General features: G+C 64.0%; 1 protein-coding gene across 3 annotated transcripts; it reads left to right on the top strand.

Moving 5' to 3' along the window:
* The first annotated feature begins 795 nt into the window (after positions 1–795).
* L1CAM (L1 cell adhesion molecule) lies at positions 796–24,860 on the top strand. 3 transcript variants are annotated; one of them, XM_032619611.1, is made up of 28 exons: positions 803–903; positions 10,058–10,249; positions 13,442–13,547; positions 13,790–13,992; positions 14,953–15,075; positions 15,182–15,352; positions 15,568–15,679; positions 15,819–16,003; positions 16,144–16,275; positions 16,404–16,547; positions 17,245–17,356; positions 17,468–17,634; positions 17,724–17,880; positions 18,097–18,221; positions 18,365–18,475; positions 18,729–18,926; positions 19,114–19,184; positions 19,359–19,581; positions 20,151–20,266; positions 20,480–20,681; positions 20,772–20,894; positions 21,006–21,179; positions 21,279–21,398; positions 21,529–21,684; positions 22,211–22,345; positions 22,700–22,772; positions 22,874–22,885; positions 23,450–24,860. In XM_032619611.1, exons 2-28 carry the CDS (start codon positions 10,174–10,176, stop codon positions 23,679–23,681), a joined length of 3,759 nt encoding a protein of 1,252 aa, XP_032475502.1. In that variant the 5' UTR covers positions 803–903; positions 10,058–10,173; the 3' UTR covers positions 23,682–24,860. The 3 variants fall into 3 exon arrangements, with proteins under 3 accessions (XP_032475501.1, XP_032475502.1, XP_032475503.1); XM_032619612.1 differs by lacking the exon at positions 22,874–22,885; XM_032619610.1 differs by lacking the exon at positions 22,874–22,885 and having other exon boundaries at positions 796–903; positions 20,480–20,894.
* The last annotated feature ends 914 nt before the right edge of the window (positions 24,861–25,774 follow it).

Here is a 25,774-nt window from a genome sequence, read left to right as displayed (position 1 = left end):
GAGGTAGGGATGGGGCCAATCCCCACGACAAAGAAATAGGACGCCGGGGAAACCGACAGGGAGTCGGAGGAATATCTGGGGATGCGCTATGGCAGCTCGGGGGGCGCTCTCTCAGCAAACTCCCCGCTCCCCCCCCCCACCCCGCCCCGCCACGGCTCTGGGCTGTGCAGGAGCCCGCGCCCCTCTGCGCCTCCTTGGAGGGCTGAGATTGACGCCCGTGCGCCTCTCCCGGACCAAGCGCCTAGGATGGGAGGGGGATGCTTCCGGGAAGAGCCCAGGGCCTCGGGAATCCTGCCCTGGGGTGGGGAGCGTCCAAGCACCCCACGGCCAGGGCGCGGCCGAGACCGCGTCGCGTGTGGGTGCCGGGCGCTCGCCAGCGCCCTCGAGGGCTGGGTGGAGGCTGAGGGGATCTGTTTCCCCAGCCGACTCCTCTCCCCACCGCCCAGCACCGCGCCCCGGGGGCACCCCTGCCTCGAGATTCCCGCCCGGAGCCTCCACTGCGGCGTGGGTGCCCTGCTGCGGGGCACTGCCGGGCCAGGGACTACAGAGCTGCGGGCGCGGGCCAGGCGGGACCCGGCGGCGGGGGTCCCACTGAGCTCCCTCCCGGAGGGGGTCGCCGCGGTTCCCAGTGCCGGCGGCCTCGGCAGCCCAACTCCGCCGGGACGAGGGGCGCGGCGGGGCGGGGCGGGCGGCCGGGGAGGTGATCTCACTCCCCTCCCCCGCCTCCCCAGCGCTCCCCTCCCCCTCCCCTGCGCGCACGCCCGCCCCGCCCCGCCCCGCCCCGCCCCCGCCCCGGCGCCGCGGCCGCCGCAGCATCAGCATCGCAGACGCGCTCGGGCGGCGGGTCCGAGGCCGGCGAGTGCGGAGGCTGGGCGGGTAACCCGAGCGGCGGCCGCAGCGCAGGTAAGGCGGGCAGGCCTGCCCTCGCGCCCGGGCCGCGCCTGCAGCTCCCCGAGCCTCCCGTCCCAGCCCCGCCCCGGGGGCGAAAGCGGGGAGCCCCACCCGGACCAGCCCGCGGCCACCGGCGGAGCGGCCAGAGCCCCACCCAGGCCGGGCACCGGGCTCCGGGCCCCGCGGAGCGCAGCGGGGCAGGGAAAGGCGGCCGGGGGCCGGAGCCCGACAGGTGAAGAGTACCTGGGCGGCGCCCGAAATGACGACCCGGGGAGGGATGCTCTGGGGGAAGTCAGGCAGGGTCTGTGCGGGCTGGCGGGGGCTGAAGGTGGCACGTCCCTCCGGGTGTGTGAGTGGGTGAGAAGGGGAGCGCGGTGGGGCCGTGACCCCCATCCCCCCCATCGGCCGCCGTGGGGTGTGGCCCGGGGCGTGGCTGCCCCCCTTCCCCAGTCCAGAGTCCTGTTTGGCCGAAAATCCAGCTACCGGCACGGTTGGGGGGAGGTCAGACTAGGCTGCCCCTGCAGTGGGGGGCAGGGGAAGGAACGGGGCTGGGCCCTGCCTGGCCCTCAGCCCCAAGGTGGGAAGGGGGGCTTTGTTCTCCTCCTCCTTTCTAAACCCCAGCCTGGACTCCCCGGGCTTACGCTCCCAGCCTGCACCAGGACCAGAGTCTCCTGCCCTGGAAGCGTGGGGTGCCTCTGGAGCCGCAGATTCTGCAGGCTCTTGTGGCCAAGAAAGGGCGCACTGAAGTGAGGCTGGCCTGGGCACCCAGCAGGGTGCGGCTGCGCACGTGAGTGTAGAAGGTGGGCCCAGTAGGTAGGGGGACGACGAAGGGAGGGCCTCAGCTCCTGGGGCCCTGCCTTGCCCACTGCAGGTCTTTCGTCCGTTGCCAAGTCTCCCTGTCGCTGTCTGGTTAGGAGAGGGGTCTGCAGTTCCTCTTTCCCCCTTCCTAGGGAAAATTTTGGGGGACTCTTGGTTGGCAGGGGTTGCAAAGAGCCCCCAGTACAACCTGCTGCCCCTACAGCGTATCTGGAGCCCAGCGCTTCGCTGCCTGTCTCAGGAAGGCAGGCCCAGGGCCATCTGCCCCGACTCAAGAAGTGGGGGGCCTGACACCCCCCTCTAAGTAGGTGCCCTGCTTCCAGTTAGCTCCACCCAGAGGCAGGGGCTTCTGGGCAGCTCGGTGCCATCTCTGCTGACTCACGTGGCCCGAGGGTGGATAAGCCAGAGTCACCCTTTCTTCCCAAGAACTTGTCCCCTGTGAGGTGGCTGGGACAGGGGGCGGCCTGGGGCCTGTCTCCTCTGACCAACTCCTTGCTGCAGGCGGTGGGACTCAGCCTGGCCTGGCCTCTCACCTGGCTCAGCGCCCATGCAACACCCACACGTGCACCCATGGGCCCCCTAGCTTTCGGGGGGCGCCTTAGCTAATCTGTGGCCACATGGCAAGTTCTTGTCAGTGCTGAGGCTGGGGACCCCCCCAACCCGTCCCCGGCTCCTGGACACTTTCTTTGCTGCATCCTCTTCGTACTTATTTATGCGTGTGCGTGTGCGATCCCAAAAGTGATACATCTTATTGTGGTATGCTTGAAATACACAAAAAAGAACAAAAGAAATTAAGGATCCTGGGTGATCGGTTCACCGAGGGAGAATCCCGCTCAGCACACCCCAGCCTCAGTCTCCCTGCTTTGCTACAACCCACTCCCAAGAGGCTCCTCCCCCAACGCCCAGCGCCCAGCCCCCTGCAAAGCTTGGAGCCGGCGCTTAGCGCGCAGTAAGGAGCTCCTCCCAGCCCAGGAGCTCAGTGGCCCACGGGGCGGGCAGTCATTCGCTGGGCAGCTGCACTGCCAGGTGTCTGCCTGGACCAGGCTTGGGGCTACCTATGGAAAAGCCAGTAACAAACTGGACCAACACCGTCTTTGTCTTCAGGGGGTGTGGATTGGCTTTCTGTTTTCCTTTGTGACTATTCGCAGGGAACGGGGAGGCCGGGATTGAGGTTGTGCCCCCATCGGGCTCTTGCCCTGCTGGGGCGGATGCCTTCCGCGGTGCGCACTCGGGCGAGGCCAGCTGGGGAGGGTGGGGGAGCAGCCCGTGTGCCACACCCACCATTGCCCAGCCCAGCGACATGGGACCCTCAGTCCTTTCCCCTCTTTGAGTCTCAGCCCTCTTGGTTATCACATGGGGCGTGGACTCGTTAATCTCCAAGGTCCCTTTCAAGGCAAACGGTCCCTGGTGCCAGTCTAAATGGCTGCAGCTGGACAGAACGTCTCCTGGGGCACTCTTTCTGCCAGCGGGGCAAGTGGCCTTGCCTTGCCGGGCCTGCCTTCCGGAGAGTCAGGGCGAATGTGTGAGGGGAGCTTTCCCCCAACCCCTTCTTGGGGCAAAAGGTTGGAACAGGTCTGGAGTGAGATGGGGGGCTGCTTCCCGGGGGTGCCCTGGGCCTAGGAGGGGCCTGTTCTGGGGAGAATGGAGCAAAGGGGGGCCCTGGGCAAAGGTTGGCCAAGATGGGCATCCCAGCCAAGTGGCCTGCTCCACCAGGGCCCCCTCTGTGGGCGTGAGTGGCGACCCGGAGCGCCATCCCAGGGGCTCTGTCGCACCCTGTGATGCAGACCACTGGGCTGCTGTCTTTGCCCTGCCCCTCCTCTCATAATTGGGAAGGCTGGGTTGAGGTCCCTGGAGGGGGGGCTTTACCACACACACCCCCAGTCTTTCTCCCTCCTGCTCACTGACCTGGCCCGTCCTGGATGCCCCGGTCCTGCATTCCCTGCCCTCGCCTTGCTCTCAGCTGCCTCTTTACACCTCCACTCCCACACTGTCACCTTTCTCCTCCCTGCTCTGTTGGAGTTTCGCACAGCACTGCCCTCCTCTCCTTCCCCTGCTTCTGCCTGCCCCACCCCTCCCTGGATGCCCTTGTCGCCATCTCCGCACTTCCCCTTTTGTCCATCTTCTCTCTCTGCAGCTCTCCCTGCCCTGATTCCTAAAGCCCAAGGTCGACCTGGGCTCTGCACCTCAGCACGGGGGTGACCGCCACCCAGCACACGTCCCCTGGACTCTAGGCCTTTGGGTTGGGCCCAGACCTCCCGTGGGGGCCTCGTCTGACCTGGAAGGTGTACAGGGGGCACCTGGTGGCTACCAGCAGAGGACCCTGGGGGAGGCGGTTGGCGGTTAGCAAGGCCAGCCCACCTTCTCCCCAGATATCAACAGGATCTTTGTGGCTTCCTAGAGGCTGTGGTCTGAGAGAGGGAGGAGCCGGGGAGGGTTTGGACGGACTGCGAGTCTTTCCAGAAGCTTTTCTTTGTCCACTGCCCCCCCCACCCCCACCCCCCACCCCGTCCGAGGCCTCAGGCTATTGCCTACGCCCCCCCCCCTCCGTGTTTTCCCCAGGCCGTGAAGCTGTGGGGGGAGGGCCTGGCCGCTGTCCTGCCACCCGGCAGCTCACGCCAGCCCCTGGGATGACCTCGGATTGGGTGGAGCAGGAAGGCGCAGTGTCCTGGGCTTTGCGCGCTTGGCTCAGGGGCCCCGACGCTGAGGGGCCCTTCTGAGCCAGGCCGTCTTCCTGCCAGTCTGATGGTGGAGCTTGAAGGGAGGTGATGAGTCCCCGGGAGCCACGCTTCCCTCTGAAGTGTTCAGAGCCAGGCAGATTGGGGGGTTTGCGCGGGGTGGCTTTGGGTGTGGGAGTGTGTGCATGGCGTCCCGTGTTCCTATTCGCACGTGTGGGCATTAGCCATCTGGTTGCGTGTGTGTGTGTGTGTGTGTGTGTGTGTGTGTGCTGGTGAGAGTGTGCGCACACAGATCCTCCTGTGCTCGCACTGGTCCTGTGCTGGGAAGGGGCGGGGCTGCTGGTGGTGGCTGCGGAGGCTGCAGTGTCTCCCTGTAAGACTGTGGGGCTTCCCGCTGAGGGGGGTGCCCTCTGGCCCTTCCCCTGACCGCCTGCGTTCATGCCTTAGGAATGCTGAAGCCCAGGGAACAACAGAGGCTCCATTGTCCATTCCCAGGCTTCCTGTGCCCCCTCTGCTCTTTAACCCTTTGGAATGGGGAGCCCCAAGGCGGCTGGAGGGGCCTGGCAGTGTCTGAGCTTTTCCAGGCGCCCCCTGCCCCCCTCACTTGGGCCAGGTGTCCCAGGGCCGGCAGGGCTGAGCAGCTCCGGGTGGGCCTCGGGCTGGGCCCCTCCCACCTCTGTTTGCCTGGCACCTTCCCTCCCCCACACTGCCTTCCTTCCCTCCTCTGGGTCCTGGGGCAAGCCCTGCTGGCCCATAGGAGCCGACATATGTCGCCCCCTCTTGCCGGGCCCCTGAAGCCCCCCGCTGGTGCCAGGTTCACTTCTCAGATCTTGATCTAAGCGCACTTTGCAGAGCTGGAAGGAGGGCTTAGAGGGGGTGAAAGGGCACAGTTGTTAGGCCGTGGGCGTCAATTTCCCCAACCGCGCATGGGCAGCTTGGCTACAGTGCTTGCATTCTAGGGGCCTGGGAGGCCGGAGATTTGGCCCCTGCTTCACTGGAGCTCAGTTTTCCCTTCTGCACGGGAAGGGAGTCCACGCTGTGCCTGAGGTCTGTCTGGAGAGAGGGGCCTCCCAGGTAGCCAAGTGCTCTTTGTGAGGGGGCCCTGGAGCCTTTGGTTTTGAGAAAGGAGTCAGAGCGACCCAAGATTCTGCACAGCCAGGGAGGGGGGCAAGAAACCCAGGCCGTCCTGGAGCTGTTTGCCTTCTCCTGTGCAGAGTCCTTGGGGGCGTTGAGGGATAGGGTGGTTCTTGCCCTGCGCTGAGGCGTGATGGGGGTCACATCCTACTTCCGCGTGGCCTCCTCCCAAGATTCCCCTGCATTTGCCTGCCATCTGCCTAGCAAATAGGCCCTTCCCCAGGGGGCAGGCCGGCCTGGAGCCCACCCTTGCCCAGGCCCTGGCCCTCTGCGGACGCAAGCAGGCATACATGTTGGGATGCCTGAGGCGCCGAGAGGCCAGCTAACTGCCCGAGTTGTCTTAGGCGGCTTTGGGTGCCTCCACCCCACCCAGAACCCCGTACCTGCTGAGCACCAGTGCCACCTCTGTGACCTTGGACATGGTGCTCCGGTTCTGGGCCTCAGTTTCCTCAGTTGTAAAATGGGGGTAATGATACTGCTCCGTCCCCAGGGTAATTTTAAGGATTCAACGAGTAATGCGTGTAGGGGTGTTTAGAAGAGTCCCTGGTGTGCGGTAAGTGCTATCCGCGAATTCAGTTAATAAAATAGGGAAGGGGGGCGGAATGTCTGTCCGTCTGCCGATGGTGAGATACCCCCTTGCTTTCTCAATGGAGACTCTCTGTTCTCCCCTCTCCCACAAAGGGTTAACCTCTGGCCCGCCCCTTCCTTATCCTGTAAGGAGAATGGTCCATTACAGGTGAGCTGCCGTTGCCTTGGAGACCGCAGCCTTAACGGGGCTGAGGGTGCGCTCTCCCTTAGGGAGGGGCGGGGCAGAGAGCACCAAGGACTAAGCAGCCGTCCTCGAGGGCTTCCGGGGGCCCCCGGGTACATTTGGGGGCTCCCACCCAGCAGCCTCTTTTATGTATTATCTAAATAACCCATTAGGCTGCGGCAAGCTTTCCCCCATCTCTGCCAGTGGAGGGAGCTGGCTCCATCTCCATGGAAACCCGCCAGCCACAGCCTGGGGGGGCGCGTGAGGAGGAGCCTTAAAGGAACACAGTGCCTGGGGTGTAGGTGACACCCACACCCTCATATACACCCTGCTGAGGGGACAGCCCAGGCGTAGGTGCCCCCAAGTGCCCCCACAAGCCTACAAGTACGTGGACCTGGCACTCACACTCTGACCATCTCACATACCAGGGCTGAGCCCCCAGCGCTGCCCCCACTCGGAACAGACGGGCTGGGCTACCTGCCTGTGACTTATCCTTGGGCAGGTGCATTTCTCTCAGGTGGGAGGGACAGAGAGGACTCCAGGCAGGAGAAAAAAGTGTCCCCCAGCCCCCGGTCAGAGGACGGAGGCCAGAGGAGAGGACTGGCCGTGGGACCCAGGGCTGGCGCTCTCCTAGGGTCCCACTGAGCCCCTCCCTGCTGGCTCTGCCACCTCAGAGCCCGCCACGCCCTTTCTCCTTCCCTGCCCCCGGGAGTGTGCACGAGGCCTCCAGAGAGGATGGGTACTCAGCCTGCCTTGGTCGTTTCCTCCCCCAGCACGTGGGCACTCACGGTTGTGCCGGCGGCCCGTGGACGCATCGGCACCCCGTCAGCCAGGCGGCTGCTCTCTCCATGCCAACAGCAATCTTGGAGGGAGTCACTGGGGTCCTCTGGGTGCTTCTCCCTCCTCCCCTGTGGGGATCCCCAGCTGCTCCCTGAGGGCTGGCCAGCAGTGGCTTTGCTCATCTTGTCTATAACCGTCTCCTTGCCCTAGTGCCACAAGTGGCCAGGGCCGTGCTGCTCTGTATGTGTGTCTGTGGTCCTGGCTCGCAGCTTCTCTGCCTCCTGCTTGTCTCCAGTCCAACCTCAGCTCCAAGCCCAAGAAGACCACCTCCCCTGACTCAGGTCCTCCTCTCCTCCTTTCCTGTCTCTTGCCTGGCACACCCCCCAGGGACAAGGATGCCGAGGAAGCGCCACTGGGTTTGCGCGTAGGTGTGCACACGCGCGTGCGCACACCCCCCCGCCCCCCTGCCCCCAGTCTTCTTCCTCTTTCGGCCATTTCTCATCAGTGCTTTCTGCAGCTGTCTCATCCTTTGTGCTCCTTTCCCCTCTTCTCTTCCTTTCCCCGCTGCCTGGGTCTCTGTTTCTGGGTTTCTCCATCGTGGTTGCTGTGGTGGTCCAGCATCCGTCTTTGTCTCCCGTTCCCTGCCCTCCCTCCCCCAGCCCTACTTCTCTGTCTCTCCTGCTCCCTCCTGCCTCTTTCTCACCCTGTCTGTCACCCTTCAGTCCTCCCCAGCCTGCCCCCGCTTTGCAGACATGGCCGTGGCTCCATCTGTACACCAGCTTGTGGAACACTCCCCCGCCTCCTTTGCCCCTGGAGGTGCCGATGGGGGGTGGGGGCCTGCCGAGCTGGCAACCTGAGCTGCTTGCTCTGTAGTTGCCTGAGGAATGGGGAGAGATCCGAGAGCCGGCAGGCAGCAGTGGGACGGGAGGAGGCAGAGCCCCTCCCAGCTGTCAGGGGCCTCTCCGCCTCTGAGTGCCTGGGAAGGCGGTGAGCTGGGTGGCAAATACCAGGGACTAAAAGAGGTTGGGTGTGAGACTGTGGGGTGTTGGGATGGGGCAGAGAATGGGGACCAGGGGCTTTGGCAGTATCATATATCCCCTGCATATACACTGGGGTACACACGCCAAACCCAATTCTGGGAACCTAGTTTGGGGACAAACAGCCATCATCATTCCAGCCAAGGGAGTGCTCTGGTCTCCTCTCATCCGCCTTTGAGATTCTCTCTCGTTTCTCTCCCCTCCCCCTCCTAAGACCAGAGCGCTCAGAGCTCCCAAGGCTGCCTTTGATCACCTGCCCTCTGATCTGAGTCTCCTACTGCTTCCTACAGGCCTTGAAGGCGAGGCCGAGGCTGCTTGGGGCCCACCCTGCTCGCACTGGCTTTGTGGAGGAAGGTGGGGGCAGAACAGGTCCGCTGTTGCCCCTCCTTTCTGGGCCCCAGCTTGGCTCCTGCAAGTTGGGAATTGGCCACGCCTTTGCCACTTCTTGAGTCATTCTCTTGGCCTTCAGCCTGTCCACGTTGACCCACGCTGGTGCTTCTCCCCCTCCCCCCCCAGCTTTGGGTCTAATCTAATGGCTATTCGCCGCCGTCCATTTTCCCTGCCCAGTCCCCAGGCCGTCTGCTGAATTCACCCTTCTCGGGTCACCTTACACAAAACCAGTATGTGGCTTCTGGTTGCCTCCTGACACACTGGGTGTCTTAGCATGGCGTCCCAGGCCTCCCCACCCACCCCTTCAGCATTCTGGCTGAGGCTTGGCCTGCGCTTTGATAAGGTCCTGGCTGGGCACGGCGAGGATGCCCGGGATGGACTTGGTGAAGGCATCCAGGCCCAGGCCCCAGCCTCCAAGCTCTTGCCCTTCTTGCACTTTTACCACTGTCTCTTTCTCACACCTCTTCCTGTTTGCAGTCAAAACGGTCTGTCTTCTTGGGAGTGTCTTCTCTTCTAGTCATTGGCAGAGAAGCCCCCTCCCCCGGGCCCTCAGTCGCTGGGGCTTCTTGCATGCAGGTGGGATGTGCGTATAGCTGGCATCACTTGGGCTTGCGGTGGACACATGTATCAGTTGAGCCCTGAAGACTCAGACAAAGACCCAGAAGGTGGGCTTGCCAGACACTCGAGATGTCAGAAACACTGTCCCAGAGCTTCTCCTGACCCCTGCTCCGACCCTGGCCTGGAGCATCTGGAAGGGGAGAGGCCACAGTCGCTTCTATTGTCCCCCCAGGAGCCTGAGGGACAGCAGGGAGGTGCTTTCCTCCTTGCCTCCCTCCTGCCACTTTTTGAGGGCAGGCTTCCTTTTCCTCAACCTGTTCTGTGAAATGCGTTCCCACTTCCCAAGTCCCCCTTGCCCCTCACCAGCTTTTTAGGCCTGAACAGCACCCGGGGATCAGTTGGCTCTGAAACCCACAGCAATGAGACGGTGATGAGTTCTTCTCTACATATGTGCGCAGGCATGCTTGTGTGTGCAAACAGAGATAGCAGACATGAGGATTCATCCCCCAGAGATACAGACACACGAGACACACGTATACTTCTGCGTGCACACACCCACTCACGAGTGCATCCCCCTTCGTGAGAAGATGAAGATGGACACACACAGCCACAAAGATACTGATGTGCATATTTGGCTACATGCAGACCCACATCCCCACTCATGCCCGTAGGCATCTGCTTGCTGGGATGTTGAGTCACACACGAGGATGACATGCACAGAGCAGCCTGTGGCATGCCCAGGGGAGCTGATCGGGGCAACAAGTTGGTGCTGGAGAGGCAGCTGGCGGAGGAGGCACAGACAGAGAGTAGGAAGGGGATGAAAGGCAAACTGGAGCCCCAGCCTCTGCTGTCTCTTGAAGGTTGCCTTCTCCAAGGTGGGGGGGAGGGAGGGATGGAGGAGCCGGACAGCCGGGGGCGGGGCTGGGGGCGGGGCCAGGAGCCCAGGCTCGCCCAGATGTTAGTCACTAACATCCGTCCGTTCTCTCTCCTCCCTTACCTTTCCCTTCCCTCCTCCCCTCTCGCAGTGTCCCCACCCCCGGCTCCCTCCCCAAGCCGCCCACCAGCCCCCTTCCCTCTGGCCGGAGCTTGAGCCGAGCCCGGCCGGCTTTTGCCGCGCCGAGCCGCCGGCGCCGCCGGGAAGATGGCCGTGGCGCTGCGGTACTTGTGGCCTCTCCTCCTGTGCAGCCCCTGCCTGCTCATCCAGATCCCCGAGGAATGTGAGTAACAGGAGGGAGCCTCGGCGCCTCCCTTCACCGCCGCGCTGGGCTTCTCTTTATCTTCTACCTCTTCACCTTCTCCCGGTTCCGGCCCCTCACCCCTCCTTTCCTGGGCACGGAGTGGGCAAGAGGTACCCGGGACGTTGAGTACCCCTGGAAAAGACAGGGTGGAAGACTCGGGGTATCTCAGTACCACGGACAGGGACCAGAGGTGAGGGAGGGCTGGTGAGATTTCAGCACCACGGACAGCGGGCCAGGCCCTGGACCCTCCTCCTCCCGGCCTCCGCGCTCTCCTTCGGCCCGCCCCACCCCTCCTCCAAGGATGGGGCGGGCAGGTGAATGGGGCCATCCCCAGTCCTCGGCTAGCTCGATCTAGCCTCGCTCCGGCTTCTGGCTTGGGTAATCCTATCTTGGGCCCTCGGTAGCCCTTTCTGTGAACTGAGACAGGAACAGACCCCTTAGCCTTCTGGGTCCTCGCGATTTGATGTGTAGTTACTCGGTGGGGCTGGGGGTGGGGCTGTTGGAGTATTACCTTTGGGGGGGGGTCACGGGTAGGTGCGTGGGTGTTGGGGAGTGTGGCTGGAGGGTTGTGACCGAACGAACATGAGTATTTGTGTGTGCTTGTGAGTTGGCCAGACGTTATTTTTGTCTGGATGTATTTGTAGATGCATGTGGTGTAATGGACTAAGTGTGGGTATTCCCGAGTGTGAGCTTGATTTCCTATATGGGTGAGTTCGTGAGTCAGTGTAACCGTTACTTACTGGTCACATTTGTGAGGGTCTGTAGGTATTTGACCGTTAACATTGGATTGTAGTGGGTCGTGTGTGCATGTGAGTACCTGTGTGTGTGTGGAATGTGTGTTACTGTGACGATGTTTTCTCCTGAAAACACACCGTTGTAAGTGGCTGTTGGGCTTGGGTGAGGGGCAGTCTCCTCGGTAGCTCCACTCCCTTCCCCCCTCACCTTTCGACCTTTGTCTCTGAGCCTGGACCTATAGGAGGCCAGCATCACTGAGAGATGAGCCCTGGGCTGAACGTGGGGACTGTCCATGCCAGGAATGGGACAGGGGCCGAGGGAGGTGGGTTTGGAAAGCACGTAGCACTGGGGGACAGTGAGGGTTTGGAGGAGGTGGGGAGGGGCTGATGGGAAGAAAGGCCGGGGATGGCTCCTTAGATACACACACGTAGGATGTACACGGACAAGCACGTGGGGAGACGCAGACGAGCCACCTGTACCCACCCAGGCACAGAGACTCCGAGAGGCACACAGTGAGAAGTTTAGACACAGTCATGCACACAGACACAGAAGTGGGTGTGCAACACAGAATTGTACACTGGATGCAAGCCGGGACACAGCCTCCAGATGTACTCCGGCGAGACACACCCGTGTGCAGACGCACGAGCATCCACACACGTGCCCAGACTCCCACCTTCCACATTCCCACACACGTGCTTTCCTCCCCCCGTCCTTCTCCTCTCAGTCGCTGCCAGGCCTTGCCCTGAGCGTCCGCCTGCCCTGCTACACCTGTGTGCGGAGGCGCAGGGAGAATTTGGAGAAAGGAGCACGGCGAGTCTGAGGCTGCCCTGGGCACCGGCGGGCGGCCTGGTGCCTCCCTGTTGGAAACTGTCCTCCAGCTGTCTCCCTCCCCGGCCACTCCAGGCCCCTTTGTCTCCTTCCCTGCTTTCCCCATCCTATCGTCCCGCTCTCTGGCTCTGGCTCTTGGGCTGCCTGCACTGGCCCCTTCCCAGCGCAGGGCCCTCTCCGCAGTGTCCCCAGGGAGCCCCCTCTTCTCTCCTGGGGGCCCTTACACTGAGGTCTTCAGCAGAGACAAAGCTTTCAGAGGCAGCCCCCTGCTCTCCGCCCTTCCCTCCCCTCTCTCCCCTCCTCACAGCCACCCTGGCCAGTGCTGGGCTGAGTCCAGCGGCACTGGGGGCCGTAGCTCTGGCCTCAGCTCCAGGGAGCTTGGTGGCGGGCTGAGAGGAAGGAAGGGGAGAAAATGAGGGCTGGCGCCGGCCCTGCAGGCAATGGATACTCAGATTCAGCAGGGCCTTTGGGAGGGTTTGGAGGGGAGGGGGCAGCTGGGCTCTGAAGACTGGGCCTGGGTAATTGAAAACACTGAGCTGTGCTAATTGGATTAGGAGGGAAGCGGGCTGGAGCAGGGGAGGGCGCCCTGGCTGAGGACTGTCTGCCTCCCAGCCTTCTGAGGCATCCTGCGTGGGGTGGGGGTCAGTTCTGCAGGCCCTGCCAGGAAGATGCAAGGGTCTGTTCAAAGCACACTCTTTGCTGAAGTCGCGGATTTCTTTCTCCCTGCGTGCTGGAGTCGAGGCCTGGCTCCCCCTGGGCATTGACCCAGCCCGGGACTGGTGATGCGAGCTGTGCCCCCTCTTTCCGCCGGCACGTGTCCCCACGTTACACCTCCTCTCCCGGCCTCCCCTCCCCCAGGGGTGTCTTCCCCGCGCACTTACATCTTCCCCTGCCAGGGCCCCCTGCTGGGGCGGCATGTCAGCTTTTCTCTCCCTCTCTCCCTTGCTGCCTGGATTTCTCAGATGAAGGACACCACGGTAAGTTGCGGGGAGGGTGGGAGTGTTTCCCAGAAGGCCAAGGAGAGAGGAAAAGAGGGGGTGTCGGCGCGTCCCTCCCCCTCTCCTGCACATGCTCAGCTCTCCCTGTGTGCCGTGTCCCCTGCGCGGGTTGCAGTCTTTTCTGGTTCTTGGGTCCCATGCTGGAGGCCTGGAGGCCGCATCAGCCTCCCTCCTGTCTCCTGGGGTGCCTGGGGGACACGTTTGTTCTGTGTCCGTGGGGTTTCCTGCCTCCCCTTCCCTCTGGTCCCCTCTCTCCCTGTGAGGGGTTTGCCCTTTTGGCTTTCTGTCTGTGTCTGTGTCTGTGTCTGTGTCTGTGTCTGTCCTTGTCTCTCTTTTCTTTCTTTCACACTCTTTGCCCTCCTCTTTGGCTCCATCTCTCCCCTCTGGTTTCTTTCTTTGTAAACCTTTAGTGCCGTCTTCTCTCTATTCTGTCTCCTTCCGCATTCGCCCCAGCAGCTTTGGGCCGAGCTTCTTCCTCCTCTCCCCGCAACCCCATTGCCGCGGGGCCTATAAGGCTCCAGACCCTGCTTCCCTCACCACGGAACAGGGGTTAAGGCCCGCTGCCCGCCAGAGGCCACCCTCACCACCACTGTCCCCATCCTGTCCCCAGCGATGGAGCCCCCTGTCATCACGGAACAGTCTCCACGGCGCGTGGTCGTGTTCCCCACAGATGATATCAGCCTCAAGTGTGAGGCCAGCGGCAAACCCCAAGTGCAGTGAGTGACCTTCACCCTCTAAGCCCTGGGGTTGACCACTGACTTTATCTCCAGCCCTCGTGTCTCCCAGGGCCTCCCAACTGCTGGGTGCACACACCCCAGATCTCCCTCGTCACCCTTGGTCCTCGCCCTGCCCCAGCCCATCCCCGGGGCCCCTGGCGGCTTGCAGCCTTGCCTTGGCCTGTGCCAGCTGCGGTCCTGGGTTCCCGGCCTCAGGCCTCTGAGCCTGTTTCTGCCCGCAGGTTCCGCTGGACTCGGGACGGCGTCCTCTTCAAACCCAAGGAGGAGCCGGGTGTGACCGTGAACCAGGCCCCCCACTCTGGCTCCTTCACCATCACGGGCAACAACAGCAACTTCGCCCAGAGTTTTCAGGGCACCTATCGCTGCTTTGCCAGCAACAAGCTGGGCACCGCCATGTCCCACGAGATCCAGCTCATGGCCGAGGGTGCGAGGCGCTGCAGGGACCGGGGAGGGCCTGGGGCACATGAGAAGGTCCCCAAACAGGCCTGGGGAGCGCGCGTGAGAGTCCAGCCTCAGCTGGCTGTGAAGTGTGCCCGTAGCCGCATCCTCCTTCCCTGCCTTGTACCTTCTCCGTTCCTCCTGGTCGGCTCCATCTCCCCTTCCCTCTCTTCTTCCGTGCTCTACGCCCTCTTGGCCTCGGGGGCCTGCCGCCTGGGGGATGCGCGTGGGCTTGGGCTTGTTGACCGACTGAGTGGGTGGAGGACTGAGCCTGTCTGAGCCACTACCTGGGCTTTGGCTTCCGCCCCGTCCATATCCCCGAATTACCATCTCCTCTCTACCACTCTCCGTCACCTCCTTCCACCTCCCCCGTCGCTCTGTCTCCTCTCCCGCTGCTTTCCGCCTCTCACCTGGCCCCTCCAGCTCCCTCCTTCCTGCTCTCCGGCTCTGTCTTTATCTGTGTCGCCCTTTCCCTGGGGTTTTCCCTCTGCATTCCATCCTCCCTGAGCTTTCTGCCTCCTGAGCTTGCACTCCTCTCCCCTCTCTGCCCCTCCAGTTACCTTGGGAACCGTTGCCATGGTTTCTGTGTCAGGATGATGGAAGGGTCTGTGACTCCAGCATCCCTCCGCAGCTCCCCTCCCCCCACCGCTGCACCTCAGCCTTCCCCCACCCGCCCTCATCCTGTCCTCCTGGTGGGAGCTGAGAATTGTGGAGAGTTAACCCTTCGCAGCCATCCGGCCTCCTGCCCGTCCTCTCCTCTGCATGGAGTGCCCGGTCTCTGCCTTGAGCCCAAAAAGGACCCAGAGTCTCTGCCTGCTTTACGTGAACTTCCTCACGGCCTGGCCCTCTGACCCACCCCCTTGGCTATCCCTCCTCCTTTCCCCTGCTCTGCCTTGGCCGGGAGGAGACTTGAGACCCACAGTGCCAGTCTCTCTGTCCCTTCTAGGCACCCCCAAGTGGCCAAAGGAGACAGTGAGACCCGTCGAGGCGGAGGAAGGGGAGTCGGTGGTTCTGCCTTGCCACCCGCCCCCCAGTGCAGAGCCGCTCCGCATCTACTGGATGAACAGCAGTGGGTGCCCGCGAGGGGCCGCTGCCTGGGGGCGGGAGGGTGTCAGTGGGTGCGGCTCCTGGGCGGGGGTCCTGACCTCTGCCTCCTTGCCTCCCCCACCCCGCAGAGATCTTACACATCAAGCAGGACGAGCGGGTGACCATGGGGCAGAACGGCAACCTCTACTTCGCCAATGTGCTTACCTCGGACAACCACTCGGACTACATCTGCCATGCCCACTTCCCTGGCACCCGGACCATCATTCAGAAGGAACCCATTGACCTCCGGGTCAAGGCCAGTGAGTCCCAAAGGCCCTACTGCTCTCTCACCTTCAGTCAGGCCACCCCGGCATTCCTCCAAGACAGCTTGGCCCAGACGCCTCCCCGGGTGGTGAGGGCGAGGAGGGAAGTGCAGCCCTGGGGGCTTGCTGGGGTGTCCAGCTCACCGGGCCCGGGAGCGTCGTGGGCGGAGGGCAGAGTCAGCCGCGCCGCAGTCAGCTCTGTGTCCTCACAGCCAACAGCATGATGGACAGGAAGCCGCGCCTGCTCTTCCCCACTGACACCAGCACCCACCTGGTGGCCCTGCAGGGGCAGCCGCTGGCCCTGGAGTGCATCGCCGAGGGCTTGTGAGTCTGCGCCCCCTGCGAGGGGAGGGGCGGGGCGGGGCGGGGCGGGGCAGAGCCTCTGCCAGGGCAGGGCCGAGTGGCCTGGTCCTCTCTCCCTTGTGCTCTCTCCTTGGCCTCCGTGCGCCCCGGCCCCGGGCAGCCCCACGCCCACCATCAAATGGCTGCGCCCGAGCGGCCCCATGCCGGCTGACCGAGTCGCCTACCAGAGCCACAACAAGACCCTGCAACTGCTGAACGTGGGGGAGGAGGACGACGGCGAGTACCGCTGCCTGGCTGAGAACCCCCTGGGCAGCGACCAGCATGCCTACTACGTCACCGTGGAGGGTACGGTGCCTCTGCCGGCTCCTCCCATTCAGGCTGCCCAGAATGCAGCACTCACCGTCACGGGGGTGGGCAGGGTCTGGGCCAGGGCCAAGAGCTGGCTGCAGGCTGCGGGCTCAGGGCGGCTCTCCCCTTCCTCGCAGCTGCCCCGTACTGGCTACACAAGCCCCAGAGCCATCTGTACGGGCCGGGAGAGACTGCCCGCCTGGACTGCCAAGTGCAGGGCAGGCCCCAACCAGAGGTCACCTGGAGAATCAATGGGATCCCTGTGGAGGGTGAGCAGGGCCTCGGGCCGGGACAGGGAGTGAGCTCGGGGAGCCCTGGGGACGGCGGGGACGAGCAGCGGCCTTGGCGTGGCTCACTGCCCTGGCCCTGGGCCCGCGGGCCGCCTCTGCACACACAGAACTGGCCAAGGACCAGAAGTACCGGGTCCACCACGGAGCCCTGGTTCTGAGCAACGTACAGCCCAGTGACACGATGGTGGCCCAGTGTGAGGCCCGAAACCGGCACGGGCTCCTGCTGACCAATGCCTACATTTATGTGGTCGGTGAGTGCCAGCCAGCTGGACCCAGCCGCCACCGCCTCTTTGCCTCGTAGCCCCCGGTCCGTCCGTCCCCGCAGCCCAGCAGGCAGGGCCACCACGCTGACTCAGCCCACAGCTGCTCTGTCCGCCGTGGCTCCCTTTCTCCTCTCGGGAGCCTTCCCCTCTTCTCCCGCCCATCCTCCCAACAGCGCGGTGGGGATCATGGAGGAGAGGCAGGCTTTTTGTCGGTATTTCCAGGTGAAGAAGCAGCCTCAGAGAGTGGTCTGGCGCAGCACAGGTCACCGAGCAGAGGCTCACCCTGGCCAGGGTGTGCCCGAGGCCAGCCTAGCGGCTCCTCTCCCAGAGTCTTGGGGAAGACTAGGGGGCTAGGCCTGGGGGGCTTTTGGGAAGAGGTAGACTGTCAGGGGGACCTCAAATAATTGGTACGACATGGGTGGCTGGGACGGGAGGCGCATCTGAGGCGGAGGGGCTGGCGTGTCCTAAGGCCGAGAGAGGCTCAGCTTGGCGCGGGCCAGAGCCGGGTGCCGGCAAGCAAGATGGGCAGGGCTCTCGGGGGCCTGAGAACGCCTGGAAGTCACTGGCAGCTTCCAGAGGCTGCGAGCCCTCCTGGGAGAAGCTGCCCTGCCAGCCCCTGCACGTGCCTCCTGATGGCGCGTGGGCGCCCGCCCGACCCTCAGTCCTGCCACGTCTCCTCCCTCAGAGCTGCCGGCCAAGATCCTGACCCCAGACAACGAGACGTACATGGCGGTCCAGGGCAGCACCGCCTACCTTCTGTGTAAGGCCTTCGGAGCCCCCGTGCCCAGCGTCCAGTGGTGAGTGCCCCAACCCCAGCGGGGGGCACCATCTTCTGGCCCAGGGAACCAGGGAGGGCCGGGGGGCCCAGCCCACTGGCATCTGAGCCAGGCCTGCCCTGCTCGCACCAGGCTGGACAGGGAAGGAAAGACGGTGCTTCAGGACGAGCGCTTCTTCCCCTACACCAACGGGACCCTGGGCATCCGAGACCTCCAGGCCAACGACACCGGCCACTACTTCTGCCAGGCTGCCAATGACCAAAACAACGTGACCATTGTGGCTAACCTGCAGGTCAAAGGTCCGATGTGGTCAGCAGCCCCTCCAGGAGGGGGGTCGGGGTCTCTGGGGGACCCCGGAGTGACCTTCCCCTCCCGTCATTGCCCTCAGATGCCACTCAGATCACGCAGGGGCCCCGCAGCGCGATCGAGAAGAAAGGCTCGCGAGTGACGTTCACGTGCCAGGCCTCCTTTGACCCCTCCTTACAGCACAGCATCACCTGGCGTGGGGATGGTCGCGACCTCCAGGAGCTCGGGGACAGCGACAAGTGCGGGCCCAGCCCCAACCTGGGCTCGGTGGAAGGGGGAAGAGTGGGAAGGGCAGGACGTCCAGACCTCCTGGCCTCATCCACGGGGGGTGGGGTGCCCCGCTTTGAGGGGGAAGGTTCTGGCAGGAGAGGGAAGCGGGGCGAGCAGAGCGCAGGTGGCAGGGAGTAGCGGGTCCGCCGGGAGCAGAAGAACACGCGTGCCCCCACCCCCGCCAGGTACTTCATAGAGGACGGGCGCCTGGTCATCCACAGCCTGGACTACAGCGACCAGGGCAACTACAGCTGCGTGGCCAGCACCAAGCTGGACGCGGTGGAGAGCAGGGCAGGGCTCCTGGTGGTGGGTGAGTCCCGCACGGTAGGAGGCTCGCGGCCCAGAGGTGTGGGGGCACGGGAGCCCAGGTTTACAGTGCAGGGCGCTTTCGGGCCGGGGGGTGGGGCGGCCGGCTTGTGAGTGGGCCCGAGATCCACCCTCTGTGGCCCTCAGGGAGCCCCGGCCCCGTGCCTCAGCTGGAGCTGTCTGACCGCCACCTGCTGAAGCAGAGCGAGGTGCGCCTGTCCTGGAGCCCCGCTGACGACCACAACGCCCCCATTGAGAGTAAGAGGCCCCCGGCGTGGCGCCCCACTGGCCCTCCCTTCTGGCGGGCCCACCCTCCTCCCAGAGCTGCGGCTCCATGGCCGCCCAGCTCACTGAAGCACGCACCTGTGTTCGGGGGCTCCAGGTTGCTCGCAGGAGCCCGAGAACACCAGTTGCCTGGGGCCCCCTCTCCCTTCCTCAGGGAGGGCCAGACTTTGCCGCCCCATCACCGCTCCCCCACTGGCCACACGCCGATTACTCCACTTCTTGGCAGAGTATGACATTGAATTCGAGGACAAGGAGATGGCGCCTGAGAAGTGGCACAGTCTGGGCAAGGTGCCCGGGAACCAGACCTCCACCACCCTCAAGCTGTCGCCTTATGTCCACTACACCTTTAGAGTTACTGCCATCAACAAATACGGCCCCGGGGAGCCCAGCCCAGCCTCGGAGACTGTGCTCACTCCAGAAGCAGGTGAGCGCCTGGGAGGGGCCTCAGGCACCGGGCCCCCTGGGCTCTGCAAGGAGAGTCTAGAGAAATGACTGTGCCCAAGCTCCTCTGCTTCCAGGGCCAGAACGGCTCATTGCTTCCTTGGTCCTGCGCCTTCACGGCCTCAGCAGGAGCCCCACAGCGTTGATGTGTTTAACACATTACTTTGCAGCCCCGGAGAAGAACCCCGTGGACGTGAAGGGGGAAGGAAACGAGACCAACAACATGGTCATCACTTGGAAGGTGAGGCGGCCCCTGGGCTGAGCTCACCCCCAGACAGAAGACCGGGACCCAGATGTTGCAGCTCCCCCTGGCTGTCCTAAGGACCAGGGACCTGAGGCTGGGCTGGGGAGTGGGTCAGAGGTCGGGGAACGGGGCTCTTGGCCAACCAGCTCCCTTTCTGCTCTCCCGCTCCAGCCGCTCCGGTGGATGGACTGGAATGCCCCCCAGGTTCAGTATCGCGTGCAGTGGCGCCCTCAGAAGACACAGGGGGCCTGGCAGGAACAGATCGTGAGCGACCCCTTCCTGGTGGTGTCCAACACTTCCACCTTTGTGCCCTATGAGATCAAGGTCCAGGCCGTCAACAGCCAGGGCAAGGGCCCGGAGCCCCAGATCACCATCGGCTACTCTGGGGAGGATTGTGAGTATTGGGCTGGCCCCGCCCACACCCGGGGGTGGAGCCTGCGTGCGCCGGCATGGCCCACTCCCCCCACCCCCATCCCTCAGGGATCCGCCCAGGTGCCCAGCTCCTACCTCTTAATATACAGTGTAGTGCATTTCCTAAGAGTAAGGATGTTTCCTTACATGACCAAAGTGCCGTTATGAAAATCCAGAAAGAGACTCACCGTCAGCAAGTTGGCATCTATAACTTTGCATCTATCTGGGTGGCAGCCGATACCCCCCTGGTATGGACCAGTGGTGTCTTCACCCCGGTCCAGGGTCCCATTCAGGATCCTGCATGGGGTCTGGGTATCCTGCTTCTGTCCGTTCCTTGAATGTAGAGCGTTACCAGATGTTAAGCTTGGTCATCCATCCAGTCGAGGTCTTTTCTAGTTACTACTCAGCGTAGTTAAACAGTCTGCAGGGAGAGACCCTGAGACCACGCGAACGCCCTACTCATCAAACTGCCCACGCCTCATATCGCATCCAGAGCCGCCATCCCCCTGCGGGATGCCGCAGGCCCTCATCCGTGTCATTGGCCGTTTCCAGACCCCCAGGCAAGCCCCGAGCTGGAAGGCATCAAGATCCTCAATTCGAGCACGGTGCTGGTCAGGTGGTGGCCTGTGGACCCAGCCCAGGTCAAGGGCCACCTCCGGGGATACAATGTAAGAGTCCGAGGCGTAGGGGCTGGGGAGATCCCCGGGGTGAGGGGTGAGGCTACCAGGAGTGACAAGGTTGGGGGCGGGCTTCTGCCAGCTGCTCTCCCGGAAGTCCTCAGGTTGGAAGGAAGGCTCCCCTGGGAGGGCAGTGGGGAACACGTGCCCCAGGGTCACTGGCAGAGGCCTTCTGCCCTTCCGGGGTCTCCTGTCCGCCTGCAGGTGACGTACTGGTGGGAGGGCAGTCAGAGGAAGCACAGCAAGAGGCACGTCCACAGAGGCCACGTGGTGGTGCCTGCCAACAGCACCAGCGCCATCCTGGGAGGCCTGCGGCCCTACAGCTCCTACCATCTGGAGGTGCAGGCCTTTAACGGCCGGGGACTGGGGCCCGCCAGCGAGATGACCTTCAGCACCCCCGAGGGAGGTGAGCGTTGCGCCCTGCACCCCTGCCCCGCCCTCCCCCCCACCCGGGTTGCCAGGGCGACGACCTGCCGCTGGTCTCCGCGCCCCGCAGTACCCGGACACCCCGAGGCGTTGCACCTGGAGTGCCAGTCGGACACCAGCCTGCTGCTGCACTGGCAGCCCCCACTCAGCCACAACGGCGTGCTCACGGGCTACGTGCTCTCCTACCAACCTCGTACGTGTGTCGTGGGCCCGGAGCTTCGGCCCCGCCCGGCTGGGAGGTGGAGGGGAGCCGGCGGGTGGGCGGTGCTGGCGGCCAAAGCCGACTCCTCGCCTGTCCTCGCAGTGGATGATGGGGGCAAAGAGCAGCTGTCCTTCGACCTCCCGGACCCTGAGCTGCGGATGCACAACCTGACGAACCTCAGCCCCCACCTGCGGTACCGCTTCCAGCTCCAGGCCACAACGAAGGAGGGCCCTGGAGAGGCAATCGTGCGGGAAGGAGGCACCATGGCCTTATCTGGTGAGCTGGAGGGGGCTGAGGCGGGGGGCTGGGCAGCCGGGCCCACGAGGGCGGCCCGGGGGCTGCCTCGAGGTCCCACACCCTCCTCTCAATCCCCAGGGACCCCGGATTTTGGCAACATCTCGGCCATGGCTGGCGAGAATTACAGCGTGGTCTCCTGGGTCCCCAAGGAGGGCCAGTGCAACTTCGGGTTCCAGATCTGGTTCAAAGCCCTGGGGGGTGAGCGCAAAAGGGGACCCTGTGGTAGGGGGGAAAGGGGGCTCAGGGCCCAGAGGGGCTGCAGGGGGGCGTGGAGCCAGGGTGCTGCCGGGCCCTCCCGTTCACCCCTGCTGCCCTCTCACCCCTACAGATGAGAAGCTGGGCGCTCATCTCCCGCCACAGTACGTCAGCTACAACCAGAGCTCCTACACGCAGTGGGACCTGCAGCCTGACACCGACTACGAGATCCACTTGCTCAAGGAGAGGGTTCTCCTGCACCAGATGGCCGTGAAGACCAACGGCACTGGTAAGGGAGCCTCGGGCACTGACGGGTCAGCCTCCCTCCGTCCCCGGCCAGGCTACAGCCACCTCAGGCCCCAGGCCACGGCTCGGCTCTTCCTCCCAGTACCTGGGTGCCCCTCGGCCCAGGATGGAGAAGTCTGGGTCCCTGGAGCGATCCCTTTATGTATCCTCTGTTTGAACTGTTGCCAGGGCAACCACTTTTGCAGAAGGTCCTCCTCCCTGTCCCGCAGAGGGTCCCCCGCAAGCCTCAGCTCCAAGCACGCTTCGCCCCAGCTTATCGCTCCTCCCGGGCCCTCTGGCGTCCATGGGCCTGGCCCTCACCTGCCCTTGCCCGGTCCCCGGGGGTGGAGGGGTCGGGAGCGGACCAATGGAACTAGAGGCTCTGAGGGAAGCCCGCGCACGAGGCTGGGAACGGCGGGGGGGGGGGGGGGGGGGGGGGGAGGCGGGCTCAGGCGGTGGGTCTGCAGCGCCCGGGACCCAGCATCTTACCCCGGGCCTGGGCTCGTTCTCCTTCCCACTGTCCCTGCCAGGCCGAGTGAGACTCCCTCCCGCCGGCTTTGCCACGGAGGGCTGGTTCATCGGCTTCGTCAGCGCCATCATCGTCCTGCTTCTCATCTTCCTCATCCTTTGCTTTATCAAGCGCAGCAAGGGTGGCAAGTACTCAGGTAACTCCTGACCTCAGGGCTCAGGGAGGATGGTCGCCGAGGGCCCCCGTTCATCCCTCCTGCGAGTTCTCCTTGGTCCCGGGGGCCCCTGGCAGGATGGGGTGGGCGTGTTGGGGGCAGGCAGGAGGCCTAAGGGGAGTTTCTGCGCACACCGGGGCGCGTGGTAGCCAGGCCCACGGGGGGCGAGCAGTTCACCCTTGAAGGCTCGTCGGTTCCTGAGAGCCGCTGAAACAGGGTGCTGTCAGCGTTCAGGGCCCAGAGGGACAGCCTCGCCGGCGTCCCCGCCTGGGGCGAGGCCCATTGCCCGGTGGAGGCTGGGCGGGAGGAGAAGCTGGGCCCTCTCTGTGTCTGCAGTGAAGGACAAGGAAGACACCCAGGCGGACTCGGAGGCCCGGCCCATGAAGGACGAAGCCTTCGGCGAGTACAGGTGAGCTGGGCGGGGGCAGGCGCCGATGGGCCGCCCAGCTGCTCACTTTCAGGCCTGACCCCGTCTCTCTCTCTCTCCTTCGTGCTGCGGGGTGCCGGCAGGTCCCTGGAGAGGTAAGGCAGGGTGGGTGGGGAGATGCTGTTAGACTGCAGGGCCGGGGGCCTCCCATGGCCGCCGTGTGCCCGGGAGTGCCACTGGCCCCTGCTTGCCAGGCCTCTGCGCTCCCCCGGCTCTCCGGCCCGGCAGCTCCCTATTTCAGGGAGAAGCCAGCGCTGACACTCAGCTCCCGGGCCTGCCTGTCCCCATCCCAGCGGCCACTCTCTGGGCTCTGCTGGGGCCACAGCGGTACAGGTACCCCTGCCCATCTCGTCTGCAGATGGGAGCCAGGCCCCGCGAGCCCCCCACCTCCCCCAGGATCCAGGGCATGCCCAAGCCTCGCCCCACTCGTGCTGTGCATGCCACCTGCCCTCCCGGCAGTGTGTCCAGGCTGAGGGCCTCTGCCCCGATACATTCAGAGCACACGGAAGACGGAAGACGGAAGACTGAAGACGAGCGGAACCCAGGCCCCTGGGGCTCTGCCCCGCCCCCAGCCAGGCCTCCTCTGCAGGCCAGCACCTGCCAGCTCCTGCTGGGCACTGCTGGGCAGCCTCCCACTCCCTTCTGCCCTCCCCCTGCAGTGACAACGAGGAGAAGGCCTTCGGCAGCAGCCAGCCATCCCTCAACGGAGACATCAAGCCCCTGGGCAGTGACGACAGCCTGGCCGACTACGGGGGCAGCGTGGACGTGCAGTTCAACGAGGACGGCTCCTTCATCGGCCAGTACAGTGGCAAGAAGGAGAAGGAGGCGGCGGGAGGCAACGACAGCTCAGGGGCCGCCTCCCCCATCAACCCTGCGGGGACCCTGGAGTAGCGGGGTCCAGCCAGCCCAGGGCCAGGCCGCAGCCGACTCAGAGGCCGAGACCCCCGTCCGAGGCCTGTGCTGGGTCCCTGACCTTGGGACTGAGGCCCCTCCCTCTCTTCACCAGGCGGCGGCCCGGCCTTCTGATCCTGAGCCCGAGGGAGGCTTAAGTCGGGGGCAGAGAAGAGGAACTCACTGCCTCTAATCCCCTTCTGACTGCCTGGTCCCCACTTGATTGCCAAAACCCAGCTGTACCCCTTCTTGGGCACACACTGCTTTACTCCAGCTCGGGGGCCAATCACCCACACATCAGGAGCCTTCAGGTACTGCCTCGCCGGCCTTTGGGCAGAGAGAGGCTGCGGTCAGGGCAGAGGAAGCGGGGATGCTGCCTGGTGGGGTCTCCTCAGGGCCACGGCTGACACCTGCACCCCCAGCCATTTCTTGGCCAGCCTGGCTGGGACAGGGGACAGAACACAGTGTCCCCACCATCTGCTCCCTTTTCTTTGCCATCTCTGCTCCAACTGGGATGGGAGCCGGGCAGGCTGGCCGTGGGTGCAGGGGAGGCCATCTGGAGAGCCCAGAGTCCCACCTGCCGGTGTCGCACTCGGGCCGGCCCACCCCACCCTGCGGCCGGCTTTCAGGAGTTCCATACACACGCTGCCTTTGGTACCCGCCAGACGACATCCAAGTGGCCTCCGTCACTGCCCAGGTGCGGGGCAGGCACACCTCCTCCCCCCTGACCCTGGCCTCTCCCAGCCTCCACCGCACCCCAGGACCCCTTAGCGACCCCCCGCCCCCGCCCCCAGTCTGAACAGTTCCCTTCCTCAGCCTCCCCCGGCCCCACCTTGGGATGTAAATACACCGTGACTTTGAAAGTTTGCACCCGTGCCCTTTCCCCATATGCCACTAGCGTGTAGGCAGATGTCTGAGTCTCTAGGTGGTTTCTAGGTTTTATAGCAATTAGCTTTGATGATCCCATCCCAGGAAAAATAAAAACAGACAAAAAAAAAAAAAAAAAAAAGGAAAGATTGGTTCTCCCAGCTCTGCTGCGCTCCCGCCCAGCAGCCACCATCTCCCCATATGCCTTTGCTTGGTCTGTGGATGAGCCCTTTACAAAAAGCAAAAGTATATATATATATGTACATAAATATCAGAATTATAAAAGGCAAATAAAAACCTGGAAACAAAGAGGAGCTGCTGTCATTTTACCGAACACCCTGTCCCCTACCGTGTTCCACGCTGCGGTCCACCTGCCCCGCCAGGCCCGGCTCCCCCGCCGCCCCCGCCCGCCCCCCCCCCCCCCCCCCCCCCCCCCGGGGCCCTGCTGCCTGCTTCTCGTTCCCACTGGCCTCCAGGGCAGCTGAGCTCTAGGCTGTCACCACGGTTTTGGGCCCCAGGGGAGTAATGCTCCCTGGGATGCCCAGCCCTCTAAAGCAGTAAAGCGTGCTTTAAACCAGTGGCCAAAAACCGCAAGTGGACCCACAGGGACAGCCAGCCTACCCTGGGGATCTCTGCGTCGGTTCGCTCCCTGGCTTTCCCAGGCCGGATTCCCGCACCGCTCCCCAGCCCCTGGCCTCTGCGCTCAGCCGAGGCCTTGGTTTCATCTTTAGCTGAGCCACTAGAAACCACCAGAAGAGGCCGTCTTTGCCCATGTTCACACCATCAAATCTGTCCCCTCCCCCCACCCCCTGCCCAGCCCCAGCCCCAGCCCCAGACCTGAACGCTCTGTCCTCCGGCCCCTGTGAGTGAGCCGACGTCTGAGGTCAGCTCATCACCCAGGCACTGGGTCCCGCCCCACCAGGACCCATCAACGATTGTTCTCCTGCTATGCCTTCCTTGCCTTTTCTTTTTTTTTTTTTCTTGCGGTACGCGGGCCTCTCACTGTTGCGGCCTCTCCCGCTGCGGAGCACAGGCTCCGGACGCGCAGGCTCAGCAGCCATGGCTCACGGGCCCAGCCGCTCCGCGGCATGTGGGATCTTCCCGGACCGGGGCACGAACCCGCGTCCCCCGCATCGGCAGGCGGACTCTCAACCACTGCGCCACCAGGGAAGCCCACCTTGCCTTTTCTGTATCTCTAATTTTTCTGTCCCTGTTGAGCAGTCCAC

Source organism: Phocoena sinus, chromosome X (genome assembly GCF_008692025.1).
Source record: "Phocoena sinus isolate mPhoSin1 chromosome X, mPhoSin1.pri, whole genome shotgun sequence".
In the NCBI taxonomy this organism is placed as follows: Eukaryota; Metazoa; Chordata; class Mammalia; order Artiodactyla; family Phocoenidae; genus Phocoena; species Phocoena sinus.
Note: the sequence above shows the minus strand (reverse complement) of the source record. Positions and strands in the feature narration are given on the sequence as shown.

Bases quoted from the DNA above. Each gene is read 5' to 3' on its own strand.
- L1CAM (XM_032619610.1), top strand. From the start codon at position 10,174: ATGGCCGTGGCGCTGCGGTACTTGTGGCCTCTCCTCCTGTGCAGCCCC. The intron at 16,276-16,403 runs GTGAGCAGGGCC...CTGCACACACAG, and splicing joins CAATGGGATCCCTGTGGAGG to AACTGGCCAAGGACCAGAAG. The intron at 19,582-20,150 runs GTGAGTATTGGG...GGCCGTTTCCAG, and splicing joins CGGCTACTCTGGGGAGGATT to ACCCCCAGGCAAGCCCCGAG.